Source organism: Myotis daubentonii, chromosome 15, assembly GCF_963259705.1.
Source record: "Myotis daubentonii chromosome 15, mMyoDau2.1, whole genome shotgun sequence".
Lineage (NCBI taxonomy): Eukaryota > Metazoa > Chordata > Mammalia > Chiroptera > Vespertilionidae > Myotis > Myotis daubentonii.
The window spans coordinates 20,650,066-20,670,756 of NC_081854.1; the positions used below are offsets into that span (position 1 = coordinate 20,650,066).

Consider the following 20,691-nt stretch of genomic DNA (forward strand, 5'->3'; position numbering starts at 1 on the left):
GATCCTCCGTTCTGGCTCAGTTTCTGTTTCTCTTTGCGGGCGCCAGCTGACAGTCCCTGCAGTACCACCTCAGGCCGTCAGAGGGCAGGCAGACCAAGTGGATGTCCGCTGAATTCCGGGAGGAAAGGAGGATGCCTGCTTCTCTGAAAGAAGCCTGTGGGGTTTCGCCCGTCTCCTGGAGGAATTGGGGGAATATTTGAATCCATGAAGGAGCCACTCCGGAGGGGATTAAGAATACCTGGGTCCCTGAGAGTAAAGGAGATTGTCCGTTTCCCCTCCTCCCTTCCCTTCCCTTCCCTTCCCAGCTCTAGGGGTTAGCAGGCATTAGCTTACGCTGAATACTACTTTTCTCAGTGAGGCCTCAGTCAGGAAGAATTTAAATGCAGAAAGTTGTTGAAAGATCAAACAATTGTTCAGGGGCTTGGGAGTTCTTGGGGTGGGTTGTTTGTGTGGTTGGGTAGACCTAGAGGTTCCAGTGCTGGGGAAGGCAAAGAAGATCCAGGATCCTTAGTGGACCGCTAATGGGTATGGTGTTGAAGGGGCAGGAAAGGGACAGCCTATTCGTCCCTGTCTGGAGATTCTTCTTTCTTCTGGCGTCCTCGGGCATTTGACTCCCTCAGACTCTTTGTTTCTGTCTCTGAGGGACATTTATTGAGAACCAACAGTGTACTAGGCTCTGAAAATTCCAAGACAGGCAGATCTTCATAGTTATAAATCACTCTTTCTGTCTCATTGCTTCTCCTTCATGTCTCAGTTCTTCTCTATGTCCCCAGATTCAGGGACCTGGCTCCCTCCTCCACTCCTTTCCAGGTTCCCTATAGAGGTGGCTGTTGCCATGGTAACAATGGCATTGTGACCTAGGGCCTGGGCTGCCCCTCCCCAGCTCCAACTCTTCCCCATTCTTCCCAGCCAGAATATACCATCCCCTCACCACCTCACTTTGTCCATCCGTTGCCCCCTTATTCCCAAAGCAGGACAAGGCCTTGCTTGAGGGATTCAGCATACAATCACTCTACATAAAGAAATCCCCTGCCCTCAATTTTCTGTGGGGGAAGGGGGGTGAGAGGAAGGTTAGGGTGTGATGAGCTCCTTTCCTCTGACACTTGTCCTGGTGCCCTATCTCATCTTTCTGCCAGGCACGTCTCAACCCCTCCCTCTAATCACAGCCTGAGTCCCTGATGGCTAGAGATGGAAGAGGAGGAGGGCTGGGGATAGGAGAAGTCATTCAATTAAGAGGTCAAGCAATTCCCTGGCCTGCAGAGGTCAGAGAGGCAAAAGGAGTAGTTCAAGGTTGTGCACTTACATGTTCAAATTAATAATAGCTAATCCTCTGACTGAGGGCTTCCTCTGTGCTAGTACTTCTATAAGCACTTTATAGCTATTATTAACTCATTTAATTCTTACAATGTCCCATGAAGAAGGTACATTATCCCCAATTTACAGATGAAGAAACAGGCACAGAAACTAAAAATGGTTGCCTGAAGTTCCACACCTAGGATTCTATAGTTAGAACTTTAACCCAAGGCTATTCTGTGGCCAATTGGCCACTCACTTTCTTAGGTGGGCCATCTCCCCCTCTTTCTCCTCCTCCCTCCCCTCCCACTTGTCCCTCTTCGTCCCCAATAGTCCAAGCTTATTATTGCAAACCATCTAGTCAGACAGAGGCATGTACAAGGAATTACCCAATCAGAAGCAGGGAGTTTGGAAAACGCACCAATCAGAGAGTGATTCTGAAGAGCAGCCCAATGCAGAGTAGGTTTGGCCAGAAGGATTATGGAAGGACCAATCAGAGAAGCCAGAACAGAATACACTATCTAATAAAAAATCAGCACAGAGGCGGTGGCTTTGGGTTTGGGGCCCCTCCTTCCAGGGCGGTACAAATCAGGGACTGTCTCCCCTCTTTCCACTAACCTCCCCTCTAGGCTCCCACAGATCCAGGCTCCTTAGTTCGTTCTCTCTCTCTCTCTCTCTCTCTCTCTCTCTCTCTCTCTCTTAAAAGAGAAAGCATATCCCTTTTCAGTGTGTTCCTTCAATTTTTCAAAAAATGTTTTTATTGATTTTCAGCAAGAGAAAGGGAGAGAGAGAGAGAGAAACATCAATGATGAGAGAGAATCATCCATTGGCTGCCTCCTGCACCTCCGTACTGGGGATTGAGCCTGCAACCCAGGCATGTGCCCTGACTGGGAATCCAACCGTGACCTGCTGGTTCATGGGTCGATGCTCAACCACTGAGCTACACTGGCCAGGCAGGCTCCCTAATTTTTGAATCCTGGCCATAGGCTTTCCTAGGCACTTCTCCGAGCTAATATAGAATATAAGCAGGGCTTAGATTGGAGAGGTGGAGACTGGATTTTAGGTAGAGCTGAGAATGGAGGACCTCGACTAGGTCTGAGGGACCAGTATCCAGGCTAACAACTAGCTGCTTATGGGGTGGAGCCTAAGACGGAGGAGTAGGGCTTTGGCTGTGGAGTGGGGCTCAGACTTGTTGCAGGGATACAGTTAAAGAAGTCTGGTCCCACTAGTACCAGGAGGTCAGGGTTCAATTCCCAGTCAGGGCACATGCCTGGGTTGCGGGTGTGCAGGAGGCAGCTAATCAATGATTTTCATCATTGATGTTTCTCTTCTTTGCCCTTCCTTTCTCTGAAATCAATTAAAAAATTAAAAAAAAGAAAAAATCTTAATACATACTATATACTTTAGGGCGGGCTTAGACTTCGGGTGTGGGACCTAGAATTCGGGTGCTTTGCTTAGATAAGGCTGGGATTTTTGCTTTGGAGTGGAGCCTTAGAGATGGGCTTGGGGATTGGGGGTAGATTGGTCTAGGGCAGGAATTAGGGCCCTAGGGAAATAATCACACTATCTACTTCTACCCCTCACCCTCTTTTTCAGGCCAACTCATACCTCCTGACCTTAAGGGTACACCCTAGCCCAGCCGTGGGCAAACTACGGTCCGTGGGCCGGATCCGGCCCGTTTGAAATGAATAAAACTATTGAAAAAAAAGACCGTACCCTTTTATGTAATGATGTTTACTTTGAATTTATATTAGTTCACACAAACACTCCATCCATGCTTTTGTTCCGGCCCTCCGGTCCAGTTTAAGAACCCATTGTGGCCCTCGAGTCAAAAAGTTTGCCCACCCCTGCCCTAGCCACTGGCTTATACCCCTTCCCTTCTAATGACCTCAGGCTAGGACAGTGATGGTGAACCTATGACACGCGTGTCAGAGGTGACACGCAAACTCATTTTTTTGGTTGATTTTTCTTTGTTAAATGGCATTTAAACATATAAAATAAATATCAAAAATATAAGTCTTTGTTTTACTATGGTTGCAAATATCAAAAAAATTTCTATATGTGACACGGCACCAGAGTTAAGTTAGAGTTTTTCAAAATGACGCCGAGCTCAAAAGGTTCGCCATCACTGGGCTGGGAGAACACGTTTATTCCTGAGTGTGGTCTCTACGGTGAGTCTGTAGTGGGCCTAGTTCCCAGATCCTCTCCCAAGAGGCATTCAAGAACCTCTGTTTACTGAGCACCCATTGGGGTCAAAGGTAGTTTAAACACTGGAAAAAATTGGCGCCCATGCCACTTCCCTCTGAAGTCTTACATTTCAATGACTACCAGGGGTGGGCAAACTTTTTGACTCGAGGGCCACAATGGGTTCTTAAACTGGACCGGAGGGCCGGAACAAAAGCATGGATGGAGTGTTTGTGTGAACTAATATAAATTCAAAGTAAACATCATTACATAAAAGGGTACGGTCTTTTTTTTTTTTTTAATATATTTTATTGACTTTTTACAGAGAGGAAGGGAGAGAGATAGAGAGTTAGAAACATCGATCAGCTGCCTCCAGCACATCTCCTACTGGGGATGTGCCCGCAACCCAGGTACATGCCCTTGACCGGAATCGAACCCAGGACCCCTCAGTCCGTAGGCCGACGCTCTATCCACTGAGCCAAACCGGTTTCGGCCGGTCTTTTTTTTTTTTTTAGTTTTATTCATTTCAAACGGGCCGGATCCGGCCCGCGGGCCATAGTTTGCCCACGGCTGGGCTAGACAGTAAGCAATAAACAAACAAGTAAACAAATAGGTAAACAAACAAACAGACAAGATCATTACCAAGAGTAATGAGTGTTCTGAGGGAAATCTAATGAGGTGATGTGGTAGAAGTGGTGGGACCTGTTGGGACTATTTTTTGTTGCCTCTTTAGTCTCTAGAAGAGTCCTCCTGCCTTTGTCCCCCTCCTAACATTATTTTGAAACATTTCAAACACGCAGCAAAGTCAAAATAATTTCACAGTGAATACCCATATGCCCACCACCTGGGTTCCACCATTAACATTTTACTGCACTTGCTTTGTCACATATCCATTCATCTATCCATCCATCAACCTCTTTTATATATATTTCAAAGTAATTTTCAGATATCAGGACCATTGGTGGGGGTGGGGGTGGGGATGTAAATTACAGGTGGGAAAGGAGAGCCTCTCTGAAGAGATTACATTTGAATTAAGACTTGTATGAAAAGACAGAATCAGCCACGGAAGGGGAGTACCTCCAAAGACCGAAAAGTCATCACTGCGGCCGAAGACAAGAATGGTCGGATATGAGGATGAGCGCTCACAGGGCCAATTATGCCTGTGAGTGAGGTTGCCCTGCCTTTGTTTCTCATCTCTGTGTATCTGTCTCTCTTATTATCTTTCTTCTCACTCTCTCCTTTTCCATCCCAGGTCTGCTCTCACCCTCTTTCCCCTTCACCTCCACCCTGTTCTGCCACTTACTGTGTGTGTGAGATCTTAGGCAAATGACTAAACCTCCCTAAGGCTCAATTTTCCTCTTCTGTAAAATGGAGTTGGTGATGAAACCTCATCTGGCTGCTGTGAGAGTGAATGGAGCATTAGAACCATTCCTGGCGTGAGTAGTACTGGCCATGTGTCCACTTTTGCTGTTGCGATAAGTCTCCCACTCCTGTTTTCCCAGCCCTGGACCTCCATGCCCTGGCAGGGAGCACCAGGAACCAGGGTGGGAGGTGGAATCTGGAGCTTGGTGCGTGTGGGGATTGGTTGTGAGTGGGCTCAAGGTCCACCAGAGATAGGCTCTGCAGAGGTGCCCCTGATCGGAGGGGCAGGGCAGGCTTCCTGTGATGACCTGGAAAGGAAGAATTTAGGGAAGGGGGTTTGGGGTAGGACCTTGATACAGTGGGATCCAAAATGAAAAGTGCTCCGGCCTCCAGGGATCTGGGGGGCGGCAATAAGACAGACTTTGAGGTGAGGCCTTGCTGGGTTTGGGGGCACAGTGAATATCTCAGAAAGAGGTGAAGAGTGGCCTGAGATACTCAGTGGGGTTTCGGAGAGGGCCGATGGTCATTGGGTAGGAGTTGGACGAAGGGGTCTGAACAAGGAAGGAGCACGAAATCCTGGACTACACTGAAGTCACAGAGAAGGGGAAGGCTCTGCTGGATCCAAGAGAGAGAACAGGAGCAGGGAGGAGGCAGGGTCCTCATGAGGATAGGACCGGTGGAGAGGATGGGAAAGGATCTGGGGCAAACCAGGGGTTCTGGAAACCAAGGAGTGCCTTGCGGGGGAGGATGGTCTGGGTCTAATGGGGGAAATGGGGAAAGCTTAGGGTCCCCATGGGCACAAGAGACATAACTGAGCCCTCTAGAACTTAGACATAGTTGGGAATCCCTATTGGGGGTTAGGGAATGGTTTGAGGTCCTAGAGTGGAGGACATGGCTGGGGGTCCCCAAGGAATGGGATATGGTTTGTGGTCGTGGGTGGCTGTAGAACATGGGCTGGGTCCCCAGCGAGAGTAAGGCATGATCTGGGGTTTCCCTGGATTTGACATATGGCCTGGGGTCTCTGAGGGATGGGGTGTGGATCCACCTGAATGTTGGGGTATGATTTGGTGTCCCTAACAGGGGTGGTTTGGATCCCTGGGATTCTGGAACCTATGGCCTGGGGTCTTTGATGGGGTGTGAGGAGAGTCTGAGGTCACCAAGGAGAGTAGGACGTGGTTTGTGGTCCCGGGTGGCTGTAGAACATGTTCTGGGTCCTCAAAGGAGGTAAGGCATGGTCCGAGGTCCCCCTGGGTGTTGGGACCTGATCCGAGGTCTCCGTTTAGAAATCCGGGATCCCAAGCCAGTCGGGGCGTGGTCTGGGGGTCTCTTGGGAAGCCGGCGGGGCTGGAGGTGGGGCTGGGAAGAGGTTGGGGGCGGGCCGGCGGCTCTGCAGTGGAGAGGGGTCTGCGGCGGCCCGGGCTGGGGCGGGGGTCCGGGTGTCCCGCCGCCCCGCCCGCCCCCTCCGGTCGGCGCCCCCTCCCCCCTTGCGGCGCTGGTGGCGGCGGGGCTTGGGTGGCGGGCGGCGCGGAGGGCGGAGCTCTTCCGCGTCCAGGGAGGGAGGGCGGGAGGCGGGCGGGAGGCGGCCCCGCAGCACCGCGCCCCCTCCCCCGGCCCTCCCCCCACCATGGCGCGGAGCGAGGCGGCGGCGGCGGGGCTGGGCCCGGGCCCCCCCCCGGGCTGGGTGAGCGCGGCCCGCAGCGGCCCGGGAGGTGGCGGGCGGGGGTGCCGGTGTGAACGCGGGTGTGAGCGCGAGCGTGTGAGTGTGTGTCCGCGGCGCTGCGGCGGCCCGGCGTGCGCTCGCGCGGCCCTGTGTGTGCCCGGCGCCGGCGTGTGCGGCGCCTGCTTGTGTGGCCATCGGGCGTGTGCTGGGTGTCGAGCCGGGGTGCTGGGACCGGCCGTGCGTGTGTGTCTCCGAGTGGCTGCCCCTCCGCTGTGTCTTCTGGGCTGCCGCGCGCCCATCGGAGGGGCTGTGTGCAGGTGTGTGTGCGTGGGCTGTGTGTCCAGGTGTGAGTCCCCCCAGCCAGTGTGTGCGCTTAGCTAGCTGCCTTGGGCGTTTGTGTCCGGGTTGGATGCCCATCCGAGGGTCTGTGAAGGCGGGTGTGCCCGCTCTGGTGTTCATATTGTGTGTGTGTGTATGTGTGTGGTCTGCGGGTTGTATGTCTCCGAGGGTGTGTATCTGTGCGTCCACGTCAGGTTCCGGGCCAGGGCTGGGACTCAGCGCCTTGTGGGTCCAGGCCGCTGTGTGGTTTGGGGGAGGGGAGTTTGCCTCTCCCTCGGTGCAGGTCAACTGGTGTGGGAGGGGGAGAATGGGGGGGTCCTCAGCGGTCCTTGGGGGAGACGGCCATATCTTCCCCTTCCCGGTGGCTGGTGGTGGTGGTGGTGGGGGGGGATGGGCGATTGGTAGGTGGACAGATGGAGGGATGAGAGGCCGAGGGATGGACAGATGGGCCCGAGGGGAGGCATGCAGACCTGGCCCTTCCCCACCCACCCCACCCCAATCCCCACACCCGCCAGATCTCCCCAGATGGGGCCAGAGTTGCCTGCATCCAGATGGCCAGGCTAGGGGACCTTTGGGCTGCTGGTGGGAGGATCGCCTTGGACTAGTGCTTTAGGATTCAGCTCCCCAACCCTCTGAGATTCGACCTGCTGAACTCTGACCTCTGGCCCTGGCTTTTGCTGTGGTGGTGGGGGCAGGTATGGTGGGAAGGAGGGATGTTAGGATTTCTTTGGCCTGCAAAGTAGGTGGGCAAGAGTGCCTCCGGACTGGGAGAGATGTGTCCATGTATGTGTGTGAGTGTGAATCTGTGCCTATCTGTTGACTATGTCACTGTGGTTCAATATTTTGTGTGCATTTGTAAGTGTAAATCCCTTACAGGGCTGTGTGTGTGAACATTTCTGTTATGAGTTAACATCTCAGTGTCTGTGCAAAAGGTAGATCTTTTTGTACATTGTGCTTGTTTGAGTGTGTATCAGGCTTGTAAGTGTCTGCATACTTGTGGTTTTGTGTATGTGTGTGAGGTGTATATCAGTTAGTGTGTACATTTGTGCGTCTTTTGGTGTAGGAATATATCAGCTTTGTGACTGCATCATGGGGATATGTGAAGTTGTCTGAGCATGTTTGGGCATTTAAGAGTGTGTCTGTGTATCTTTGATCGTGCAAGTGAATATCTGTTATATGTGTATGCCTGTATGTTGGTGCAAGAGTATATCTGTTATAGGTGCATGTACCTGGTTGTCTGCAAAGATAGATACGTGTGTGCGTGCGCACATCTGTGTGCACATCGGTGTGTGTGCATTTGTGTATGTGAATGTGCAAGAGTCAATATTGTACATGTGTGGTTGTATGTGGGTGTGACAATCTTGAGGGTATGTGTCTGTCTATATTGTGAGTTCATTTATGCATCCGTGTTGGTCTCTCAAGAGTGAGGTTGTGTGTGTTCAAACATTATGTGCAGGATTGTATGCACACACATGCCTGTGTCCCTGGCACAAGGCTGACCCTGCTTCTGGACCCAGTGAGATTGGGGTTCACGTGGCGTGATCTGTGGTATGCTGGGGTCCAGCCTGGGGCTCATGGACACAAATGTGTCCACATCCCAGGCCAAGAGCCAGGGGAGGGTGTGGGCACAGAGATCATGCTGGTGTGTCTATGGAAATACAAGTGTAGAGACTTGAGTTGTGGGCCCATGTGAGTTTGGTGTGTCTGCACATGTTGGTGTGACAATGATTTGATGGTGAGCATGGGAACCTTTTGATTCCTCCCCAGCTCCTGGTACTACTTAGGTCCTTGAAGTTGGGGGACTGGGATGTGAACTCTGGAAGGAGGAAGCTGGGATCTGGATCTGAAGGAGGAGAATGGGCCCAATTTTTGGGTCTTGAGAATGGAAGGGGCTGAAACCTGGGCTCCTGAGTCTGAGGGAGGAGAAGGGTGGGGTTCCAGATTCTAGGTCTAGGGAGAAGGGAGCTGGTGTCACTGGCTTCTTGAGACCCCAGAAGACAAAGGCTAAAGTCCTGGACTCCTGAATTTTGGAGAGTAAACAATTCTGAGGCCAAGACTCCTTGATTTCTAGAGATTACTCTCTGGGTCCATCTGCATTTATGCAGAGCCTGCAGCAGGAGGGCTGAGAGTGTGATCACACCGGGGACTTCCTTGGCTGAGATGGTCTCTGAGGCAGGTCTCCAGTGAGGAACCAGAAGGATGCTAACAGGGTCATTTTGTTTCTTTGTAGGTACTGGCCCAGGCCCTGACTCCCTGAAGAGAGGTGAGTGGGGTCCCTCCTGCTGGGGAGACGTGGAGTGGTTGGTCTTGTTCTGAGCCCCTCTGGAGGCCTGGAGCCCTGCCTCATAAGGATTTCAGTGCAGGGTCTGGCAGTGTCCTGAGGGGCCAGGTGCCACCCGGGCTAGGGGTGGGGTGGTGACAAGGTCAGGAGCATCACGTTTGGGTAAGGGCTCATAGAACCAGGGCATGGATAGCAGATGGAAGGGTTTCCTCATGATAGCAGTAAAGGGTACAAGAGAGTTCATGACATGAACTGACCCCTGCATTTGGAGAAGGACATGAATGTGGTTGACCATTTTGTGTGTGTGTGTGGGAAGATCTCCTGGTAGTCCAGCCTGCTGGTGGCTGAAAGAGCCAGAGGGAAATCACAACAACACTAGCAGTCGACATTTGTGTAGTGTTTACTCTGTCAGGAGCGATTCCAATCAGGTTACACTGCATTATCTCGTATAATCCTTACAATAACCTGATGAGGTAGGTACTCCTATTATCCCCATTGTACAGAGGAGCACACTAGGGCACAAAGAAGGTAAGTCACTTGACTAGAGTCACACAGCAGGGAACTGGGGTGTGAACCTGGGCAGCTGGGTCCAGTTTCTGTCCTGCAATGCTGCACTGCTTCTCAATAAATGTTAGCTATTTTCATTGCTATTGTAGTTCCTTCAACTTGAGTCTCACCCCAGAGGTGGGAGGCGAAGCTCTCTACTTCTCTCTAGGGCTCAGATTGGGGTTCTGAGCCCTAGAGACCCACAGCCAGACAGGTGCAGAGCGGGTCTCCTAACTCAGGAGTTCCACCTTCCAGGCCAGGGTTTTCTGTCCAATACAGTGTCCCAGAGGGAGTGCAAGACAAGGTAGTTGGGGGCCTTGGAAATGGTGGGACCCCCTGACGGGGCCTCTTCTTCTCTCTTTAGCCCAGTTACTGTCTCCTTCAGTCTCTGCCTCACTCTTTGTCTCTCTATACAACCCGATTCTCTCCTCTTTCCCTCTCTCACTTCCTCTCTCCATCTTTATGTCTTAGGCTCTATTTTTTGTTTCCTCTACTCAGTTTTTCTGTCTCTCAATCCCTGTCTCTTCACCTTTCTTTCAGATCTCTCTCTCTCTCTCTCTCCCCCCCCCCCCAATCTATCTCTTCCTCCCCCTTGTCTCTCACTGTCTCTTCACCTCTCTCTGAGTCTCTTGGTCCCTCCTGTCCACATCTGTAGTCCCTCTCCCCATGGGCTGAGGGATCAGGGCCACATCAGGTCACCGCCCCAAACTGCAGATTCCTGGGAGGTAGGCCAGTAGGGACTGGGGTACAGGATGGAGTGAAAACAGTTTCAGGGATGCCCCCTTTGCATTCTTTTCTCTTCACCCCCACCAACCCCATGTTGTGATGGGAGCTGACATGTCGTGGGCTGCAGCTGCCACAGGGGAATCCCTGCTGGAAGGTTTTGCCTGGAGCAGAGGAATAGCATGAGTGTGTGAGTGAATGTCTGTGTGGCTGTGTAGGCATGTATGGGGTCTTGTATGTGTCCACAGATGTGAGCACAGAAGTCTTCCCCCTGCTTGGGAGCTCAGAAGAGCCCAGGATGAAACCAAGGTTCGAGAAGGACTTCCCAAGGCTGAGCAGGGAGACTGATGTAGTTTTCTCAGCCTCTTCCACCTTCAGACTCCCTTTACCTCTGATAAAGGATGGGGGGGGGGGTGGTATTATCCATAACATTTAATGAATACTTACTGTGTGCCGGGCCTGTGCTCAGGGACCCCCTAGAATGAGTTTACTGAACCCTTGCAACAACCCATTGAGGATGGTACAGTTATCATCCCATTTTATAAAACAGGCAAGTATGGCCTAGTTAGGGGAAATCATTGGTTTGGGGTCACAGAGCTAGCAAGTGGGTAGAACCAAGACTTGAACCTGAATCTGTATCTGTCTGATTTCAAAATATATATATATATATATATATATATATATATATATATATATATATACATATATATATATATATATATAGCTATTGATTTCAGAAAAAAGGGAGAGGAAGAGAGAGATAGAAATATCAATGATGAGAGAGAATCATTGATCAGCTGCCTCTTGCATGCCCCCTACTGGGGATCAAGCCTTTGACCCAGACATGTGCCCTTGACTGGAATTGAACCTGGGACCCTTCAGTCGGCAGGCCGGTGTTCTATCCACTGAGCTAAACCGGCTAGGGCCAAAGCACTTTCTTTTAATAATAGTGCATACTTCTATACCTGGCCCATAATGGACACTCAATGATGATAATAACACTTAACATGTATTGAACACATTTTATGTGCCAGGCATTGTTCATAAGTAGTACACCATTCTCATTAATCCATTTAACCCTCACAGAGGTAAGGCCTGTGTTTTTGTTTTGTTTTGTTTTGTTTTGTTTTTTATCTCCTTTTTACAGATGAAGAAACCGAAATTCAGAGAGGTTCAGACACTTGCCCGAGGTCACACAGCTAGTAAGTGTCAGCTGGAATTTGAACCCAGGGAATATGGCTTTGAAATCCATGAATTTAAACCCTAGTTAGCAGTGATTTTTCAAAATGTTCAGTGGGTGCTAAAAGGCCCAGTCAGGGCAGGTGTCACCCTTCTGGTTAGGAGATTATGAGAGGTCTGGGAACCCCTAGGGGAGGGGCAGAGGTGGGGACAGGGCATTCAGGGGTGGGACAATGGTAATTTATCAAGCAGCATTAATATATTACCTATTAACAAATGCATGCCAAGTGAGGATCAGTGCTGTTACTGTCCTACAGAACCTGGTTGTCAGGAAGGGAAGGATCTGGGTCAGACTCCTAGCAGAACATCCCAGGGTAGCCAGGCCGGCAAGCAAGCTCTATGCCTGGGTAACCTGTCTCCTTCTCCTTCAGGTCTTATTGTCCACTCCTCCCAACTTCCCACTGCACCATGGCTCCCGGCCCCTTCTCCTCTATGCTGCTCTTGCCACCACCTGCAGCCCTGTCTTTTTTGCTGCTACTCTGGGCAGGGGCATCTCGTGGCCAGCCCTGTCCTGGCCGCTGCATCTGCCAGAATGTGGCGCCCACGCTGACCATGCTGTGCGCCAAGACTGGCTTGCTCTTTGTGCCGCCAGCCATTGACCGGCGTGTGGTGGAACTGAGGCTCACAGACAACTTCATTGCGGCCATCCGCCGCCGAGACTTCGCCAACATGACCAGCCTGGTGCACCTCACCCTCTCCCGTAATACCATCGGCCAAGTGGCAGCTGGCGCCTTTGCTGACCTCCGTGCCCTCCGGGCTCTGCACCTTGACAGCAACCGCCTGGCCGAGGTGCGTGGCGACCAGCTCCGCGGCTTGGGCAACCTCCGTCACCTGATCCTTGGCAACAACCAGATCCGCCGGGTGGAGTCGGCGGCCTTCGATGCCTTCCTGTCCACTGTGGAGGACCTGGATCTGTCCTACAACAACCTCGAGGCCCTGCCCTGGGAGGCCGTAGGCCAGATGGTGAACCTGAACACCCTCACGCTGGACCACAATCTCATCGACCACATCGCTGAAGGTACCTTCGTGCAGCTTCACAAACTGGTTCGCCTGGACATGACCTCCAACCGCCTCCATAAACTGCCCCCTGATGGGCTCTTCCTGAGGTCCCAAGGCCCGGGGCCCAAGCCGCCCACGCCACTCACGGTTAGCTTTGGTGGCAACCCCCTGCATTGCAACTGCGAGCTGCTCTGGCTGCGGCGGCTGACCAGGGAGGATGACTTGGAAACGTGTGCCACCCCTGAGCACCTCACTGACCGCTACTTTTGGTCCATCCCTGAGGAGGAGTTCCTGTGCGAACCCCCGCTGATCACACGGCAGGCGGGGGGCCGGGCCCTCGTGGTGGAGGGCCAGGCAGTCAGCCTGCGGTGCCGTGCTGTGGGGGACCCTGAGCCGGTGGTGCATTGGGTGGCACCTGATGGGCGGTTGCTGGGGAACTCTAGCCGGACCCGGGTCCGGGGGGATGGGACGCTGGATGTAACTATCACCACCTTGCGGGACAGTGGTACCTTCACTTGCATCGCCTCCAATGCCGCTGGAGAAGCCACGGCGCCCGTGGAGGTGTGCGTGGTGCCTCTCCCTCTGATGGCGCCCCCGCCGGCTGCCCCGCCGCCCCTCACTGAGCCTGGCTCCTCTGACATTGCCACGCCTAGCCGACCTGGTGCCAATGAATCTGCTGCTGAACGCCGGCTGGTGGCGGCGGAGCTCACCTCCAACTCTGTGCTCATCCGCTGGCCAGCGCAGAGGCCGGTGCCTGGCATCCGCATGTACCAAGTCCAGTACAACAGCTCCGCTGATGACTCCCTTGTCTACAGGTGGGTACTTCAGCCCCAGAGCCTCCTCCCACCTCAAGGCTCCCTTCTCCCTTCTGTCTACTTCCTTGGCCTTCTTGCTCAGCTGGAGTTCTAGATGGCCATACGGAGTTGCTCTATCTTCTTCTGTCTCACTTTCTGTCTCACTGTCTCTGCTTTTCATGCATTTTGCAAATCTTTGTTGAGCACCCATGAGTCAGGCTGGGCATTGGAGTTATAACAGTGAGTGTACCCCGCATATCCCCACTCCCATGGAGCTTATGGTCCATCTTCCTGCTCAGCAAAGGTGTTTGATTGTGTACCTTGTCAGTTAAACATTTTGGAGCATGAAACACACACACACACACACACACACATTTAACGATGACATTTATATTTATAAATTATATGCCAGTGGTTCTGTATCAACACTTTGGGGACATTATAGAACAGAAAACCAAAACATATAAATTTAAGTTATTTTCATTATCCACTGGGTTAGAAGCCGTTGCCCTGGTATGGACAGACATTAAAGAGTTACTTTCTCCTGTCATCTCTCTTATTTTCTTAATTTAACATCTGCCTCTGTCTGTCCCTTCTTTCCCTCCTGTCCTTGTTGGGCACTGAGGCCCTGCTCTGTGCTAGGCCTGAGAGCGCTGGGGACACTGGGAGACCAAAAGACCAGTTCCCACCCTCAGGGACCTTATGGTCCAGAGGAAGGAGGCAGCTAGTATTCGCTGAATTATTGCCTTGGCCTTGCAGTGTCCTTCATCTTGGTAGCTTTTTAAGTATGACTCACAGCCATAGCACACAGTGGGCACTTGATAAGTGGTTGTGGGCTTTGTGAATGGCTCTCCTTCCTGGCTCTGTCTCCTTCAGGTGCACTGTAGAGCATCTGCTCCGTGCTTAATCCTGTGTTTGACTTCACTTGGTAATGCCAGAGGTTTTAAAGCCATTTTTGGGAGCCCCATTTTTTGGTGTGCTCAGACCTACACCATAAAGTCTGCCTCTTGGCCTCCATCTTCACCTTTCCCAGGGTTCTCTTGGCCACAGTCTTGGTACACAGTAGGTGCTTTCCCATTGTTGGCTGAATGAGTAAATGCCTTTGAAAACTTTGTCTCTGTCATCCTCATTTTCTTTTCTTTTAGAATCTGGTTATCAAACACTGAATAGATGCCTATTGCATGTCAGATTCCATGCTGGGCCCTGGGGCCACTGAGATAGATCAGACACTGGCCCAGTTTTACAAACATGAGGGCAAACAAATGAACAGAACAAAACCCTTTATAAGGTACTACCAAAGATGCTACTTCATTTGATCTTTCCAACTCTGATGTGAAGCAGTGATGATACCCTTCCCATTTTATAGATAGGGAAACTGAGGCCCATGGAGGGAAGTCACTTGCTCAAGGTTACACAGAAAGTGGCAGAACCAGGATTCCAGCTCTTACCCTTCTAACTCCTAACCCTGACCTTTTTATGTTGAACACACATTTATTGAGTACCCACTGTTTGCCAAGCAGGGATTAGTGGAGCTGGATAATACATTTCCATAAATAACTTTTGGGTTGTGACTCTCTACTTTTCTCTTTCTTTCTTTCTTTCTTTCTTTCTTTCTTTCTTTCTTTCTTTCTTTCTTTCTTTCTCTCTCTCTCTCTCTCTCTCTCTAACCTGTGGTCACTACTTAGTGCAGGGAGGTTTCCAGGCCCCAGACCCAGCATGTATTCAGATGTTGATTCCCTTCTGTCCCTAGCTAGGCAACAGATCTGGGGGCTCTTCCCTTCCCCTGAGGGCTACAGTTCCAGTCCTCCCTCTCCCACTGCAGATGCTTGCACTATGGTGCTGTAGGGGTTAATTTCCTCACTTCTGCCATGGGTGGAGGTGACATCCAATCAGAAGCCTGCTTTGCTGCTTGCTTGGGTCTTTCAGCCTATCAGAAACATGTGGGCTCAAGCTTTCTTAAGGAGCCAGCCTCTGTCCTTGAAAGGGGGGAGCCCCTAGCAACTGTTTTTTTTTTTAGGGAAAGGAACAAGAGGAATCCTAGTCTCTCTGAGAGGGGAGATTAAAAGAAAAGGAAGACTTACAGCCTGGGGCTCAAAGTTGGGAGGTATGAGGTGGAGGGGGAGGAGTGGTCTGTTAAATGGCAGGCAAGGGGAGAGTTGGAGAAGTGGGTGGGTCTTTTAGAGGGAATAGGGCCCTCACTTGAAGCCTTTTGGTTGGAGGGTGGCTTTTGGTGGTGGGGAACCTTCAGGAAGTGGGACAACTGCCGTAAGCTTCAGGACCAGAAGGTGGCCGGACTGGAGGGAAGGTGGAGCATCTGAGAGGTAAGATGCGGGCATGACCTCTTAGAGGAGGTGAGTTCCTGTTTCACGGTCCCATGCAGGTGACGGTCCTTGTCTCTGGTGACCCACTAAGACCTTTGTAGGAGAGGAGAGCTTGTGAGGTTGAGTGATGAGCATGCGAATCTATGTGGATGTGGCAGTCCCGGGTTAGCCAAAGCTGGACTTGGCCGACTGTGGAAGGGTGTGCCCAACAGAAGGAGCAAGGCCTAGTGGGAATGGTCTTATAGATGAGGGAGGGTGCAACTGGCAGTAGAGTGTGAACCACAGCAAGGGTACTGGCCAACATAGAGTGGAATGAAAGCTAATAATGATGAAATTATTAAGTGCCAGGCTTTGGGTATGTTAACTAATTCATACTCACATCATCTCTATGATGTACTAATTCTTTATATCCCCAATTGGGAGAAGTGAGGCTCAGAGTGGTTAAGAAACTTGTATAAAGCCCTAGCTGGTTTGACTCAGTGGACAGAGCACTTGCCTGCGGACTGAAAGGTCCCAGGTTCAGTTCCAGTCAAGGGCACCTGCCTGGGTTGCAGGCTCAAGCCCCAGTAAGGGGCATTTAGGAGGTAGCCAAGCAATGATTCTCTCTCATCGTTGATGTTTCTATCTCTCCCTCTCCCTTCCTCTCTGAAATAAAAAAAGAAAGAAAGAAACGTTTGTAAGGCCCTAGCCAGTTTGGCTCAGTGGATAGAGCCTGTGGACCGAAGGGTCCCAGGTTCAATTCCAGTCAAGGGCACATACCTCAGTTGCAGGCTCCACTTGGGCCCCAGCCCTGGTCAGGGCGCAAGCAGGAGGCAACCAATCTATGTTTTTCTCTCACATCGATGTTTCTGTCTATCTTTCCCTCTCTCTTCTAACTCTCTAAAAATCAATGGGAAAAATATCCTCGGGGAGGATTTAAAAAAAGAAAGAAAGAAAGAAACTTGTATAAGATCACAGCTAGCAAGTGGCAGGAGAGACTCAAACCCAGGCATCTGGCTCCCAGAATGGTCAGTTTAACCACTTCTCTGCACTGCTTCTCGTTTGAAGGCAGGGGCCTAGAGCAAGGAGGGGGCATGTTTGCTTGGCTACATTTGACCCAATTACTTATTTGGGGTGTGAGTTGGTGACTTGTGGCAGTATAGGGTAGGGCGCACACAGAGAGGTTTCAGGACATGCAGAGTGGACACGGCCCTAGGCACAGTAGGGGAATCATCCCCAGTGGCTGTTGTGGGGTGTGGTGCAGGAATATGTAGTTGAGGGGCTTGGGAATTGTCTCAGAAGATATATGCAGCTAGGAGATGAATTTCCCCAAAGATGGGACGTGCAGATAAAGGGAGTGGCCTGTACACACATGGTTTCCCTGAAAGGACAGGGATATAAGAGGAACTAGAGGGCCCTGGCTGCTTTGGCTCAGAGGATAGAGTGTTGGCCTGCAGACTGAAAGGTTCCAGGTTTGATTCTGGTCAAGGGCACATGCCCAGGTTGCAGGCTTGATCCCCAGTGGGGGATATGCAGGAGGGAGCCAATCAAAGATTCTCTCTCATCATTGATGTTTCTATCTCTCTCTCCCTCTCTGAAATCAATTATATATATATATATATATATATATATATATATATATATATATATATATATATATATATATATATATATATATATATATATATATATTTAAAGAAGAAGTTGGTTGGATAGTCAAGGTTGCAGGTTCAATCCCCAGTCAGGGCACATACAATAATCAAGCAAGGAATTCAGAAATAAGTGAAACAACAAAAATCAATGCTTTTCTTTCTCTCCCGCCCCTCCTCCTCTCTCCCTTCCTTTCTAAAGTCATAAAGACAGGGGGTGTGAGTTGACCACTTGTGAGGGTGGGGCATGCTGGTAGGGGGTGGGGCTTGTAGTAACGGGGGCGCCTCAAAGGATGAAAATATGTACATAAGAGACCTTGAATGGCAGTTGTTGCTACCCTAATATGGTGAGACACTGCTAGGGGGCGTTTCCCTTTAGGGTAGAGCATAAAAGCTATAGCACTCCTCTCATTCAAGAACTGGGATATGTAGATGAGGGAATATGATTGACAGATAGTGTTCTAACTAGGCAATAAGACAGACGGGGTTGGTCTGAGGGCAGGGCATGCAGATGAAAGGCGTGGCCGGTAGCAGGGATCCTGAGACGTTAGAAATTTGTTGCTTGAATGGCTGCTGTTGTCCTGGTAAAGGGTGAGATACTGGTAGGAACGCACGGCTTGGTTCCCACTGGTCACCAAGGGTGGGACATACAAGTGAAATGGCTGGTTCAGAGTAGAGCTAACTCCGCGCTGATCCTGCCCCTTCCCACAGGATGATCCCCTCCACCAGCCAGACCTTCCTGGTGAATGATCTGGCGGCGGGCCGCGCCTATGATCTGTGCGTGCTGGCGGTCTACGACGATGGTGCCACAGCGCTGCCAGCCACGCGAGTGGTGGGCTGCGTGCAGTTTACCACGGCTGGGGATCCCGCGCCCTGCCGCCCGCTGAGGGCCCACTTCTTGGGCGGCACCATGATCATTGCCATCGGGGGTGTCATCGTTGCCTCGGTCCTCGTCTTCATCGTTCTGCTCATGATCCGCTACAAGGTCTATGGCGACGGAGATGGCCGTCGTGTCAAGGGCGCCTCTAGGTCACCCCCGCGGGTCAGCCACGTGTGCTCGCAAACCAATGGTGCAGGGGCGCCGCAGGCCCCACCGCCAGCGCCAGAATGCTACGTGGCATTACGCGAGGAGGCGTCCCCGGCTGCGGCAGCCCTGGCGGTGGAAGCAAAGACCACGGTGGTAGAGACGGCAGCTTCCGCAGACCCAGAGGCCGTCTTTGGACGCTCCCTGGGTGGCTCGGCCACCTCGCTGTGTCTCCTGCCATCGGAGGAAACCTCTGGGGAGGAGCCTCGGGCCGCTGTGGGTCCTCCGAGGAGCCGTTCTGGGGCCTTGAGGCCGCCGGCTTCAGCGCCCTCCACTCTAGCTCTGGTTCCTGGGGGGGCACCCGCTCGGCCTCGGCCACAGCAGCGTTACTCGTTTGACGGGGACTATGGGGTGCTCTTCCAGAGCCACAGTTACCCGCGCCGCGCCCGGCGGACAAAGCGCCACCGGTCCACCCCGCACCTGGACGTGGCTGGAGGGGGCGTGGCCGGGGAGGACGGGGAGCTGGGGCTGGGCTCCGTCCGGGCGCGCCTGGCCTTCACCAGCACCGAGTGGATGCTGGAGAGTACCGTGTGAGCGGCTGCGGCGGGCGCCGGGACTCCTGGTGCCACGGACAGGACCAACTCCGAGCTGCCCAGACCCGGGGGCAGGACTGGAGGGAAAAAGCACAGCGCCAAGACCTCTGACTGGAGGGGAGGTGGGCCCTTCTCCCCGAGGGGGCGCTGCGGCCTGCAGCTAAGGCTCGAGGCAATGCACCGTGTCCTGGGGAGATGGGGAGCGGGCCGCTGGGCTCCTCCCGTGAGAACTCCTCGCCCCACTTGTCCCTCCCCCAGCGCGCTCGCGGACCTCGCTGGAGCTGGTGCCTTACACAGCGAAGCGCGGGGAGGGGCAGGGCCCCCCCACACTGCAGCACTGAGACACGAGCCCCCTCCCCCTGCCCGGGACCAGGGGCAGGGACGAGGGGCCCATTTCTTGTATCTGGCTGGACTAGATCCTATTCTGTCCCGCGGCGGCCTCCAAAGCCCCACCCCGAGCCCATTCACCTCTCTGATCCCGTAGGGTCTGGCTTGGGGTCCCCTTTTCTCTGTCCCCCTCTTTTGTGTCTATCCTGCTCTCTGTCTTCTCTGTCTTATGTCTCTGCCCTTTTCTATTTGTCTCTTTTTTCTCTGTCCCGTCGTCTCTTCTGCCCTCCCATGTTTTGCCCAGTCTCTTTGTCTCTCCGGGATTACCTCCCCCCACCACACATTCTCCCGGGCAGGTCCCACTGGAAGGACCAGACTCCCTATTCCTTCCTCTTTCCTCAAGTAAATCCCCACACGAATAAAGTCCAAAACGAAGTCCTCCTCCCCACCGGAGCCAGGACCCCCGCCGCAGCAGAATTAAACTTTTTTCTGTGTCCGAGGGCGCTCTACTGACCTCTGTGTGTGCCCCTGTGTCGTGTGTGCGTGCGTGTGTGTGTGTGTGTGTGTCCTAGATTACAGCGTAAGGGTTAAGTGAGACTGAAGGAAAGATGGCTAACTGGGACCAGGGAGACTTGCAGACAATTTCCTATCCTCTGAGAGATTTAAAGGTGGGAAATAATAATAAAATGATAATAGCTAACATTTAGTGAGTGCTGACTGTGTGCCAAGCACTTAAGTAATTTAATCCTCACAACAACCCTAGAACATATTACAGGTATCCCATTTTGCAGATGAGGAAATTGATGCTCAGAAACATCTCAAAATCACATAACCAGAAGGTGGCAAAATTGGGATTTGAAAAGGCAGGCAGCCTGACTTCTGAACCTGTCCTCTTAACCACAGAATTCTGCTGAGCAGTTAGTGAATGCCATTCCACATACAGGCATTGTGCTAAGCACAGCTCCTCTTTCTGAGGTTGGGCAACTGTCCAAGGTAGGTATCTTTGGTTCCGTTTTATAGACAGGAATCTGAACCAGGGAGAATTGAAGTCACTTGCCCAAAGATCCCCAGTGAGAAAATAATGGAACTGGCAGTTTGATCTCAGTGTCTTATCTGTTCTTACCACTACACTATGTTGCATCTAGAGGCTGGGAAATGACCCCAATGACCTTAGCTGAGCACAGGTATACCAAGCCAGCCTCGTGAGGGAGGAAGGAGGGAAAGAGCTCATTGGTTACTGCCTGGAATATGAGGGATTGGAAGTGGAGAAGGGGTCTGCTTGGAGCACAGAAGATGGTATGGGGAGGGGAGTTTCAGTTAAGGCAGAGGATTGTGGCTGGGGAAGGAAAGTCGGTTGGGGGCTACCCCAGTCTTGGGG

General features: G+C 52.1%; 1 protein-coding gene across 7 annotated transcripts; it reads left to right on the plus strand.

Moving 5' to 3' along the window:
- The first annotated feature begins 6,393 nt into the window (after positions 1-6,393).
- On the plus strand, positions 6,394-19,812 carry LRFN1 (leucine rich repeat and fibronectin type III domain containing 1). Of its 7 annotated transcripts, none has more exons than XM_059666598.1 (6): positions 6,394-6,520; positions 9,069-9,101; positions 11,536-11,590; positions 11,999-13,441; positions 15,438-15,524; positions 18,081-18,218. In XM_059666598.1, exons 4-5 carry the CDS (start codon positions 12,036-12,038, stop codon positions 15,481-15,483), a joined length of 1,452 nt encoding a protein of 483 aa, XP_059522581.1. In that variant the 5' UTR covers positions 6,394-6,520; positions 9,069-9,101; positions 11,536-11,590; positions 11,999-12,035; the 3' UTR covers positions 15,484-15,524; positions 18,081-18,218. The 7 variants fall into 7 exon arrangements, with proteins under 7 accessions (XP_059522581.1, XP_059522578.1, XP_059522575.1 ...); XM_059666595.1 differs by lacking the exon at positions 15,438-15,524 and adding an exon at positions 10,637-10,697 and having other exon boundaries at positions 6,395-6,520; positions 18,081-19,812; XM_059666597.1 differs by lacking the exons at positions 6,394-6,520; positions 15,438-15,524 and adding exons at positions 6,567-6,816; positions 10,637-10,697 and having other exon boundaries at positions 18,081-19,812.
- The last annotated feature ends 879 nt before the right edge of the window (positions 19,813-20,691 follow it).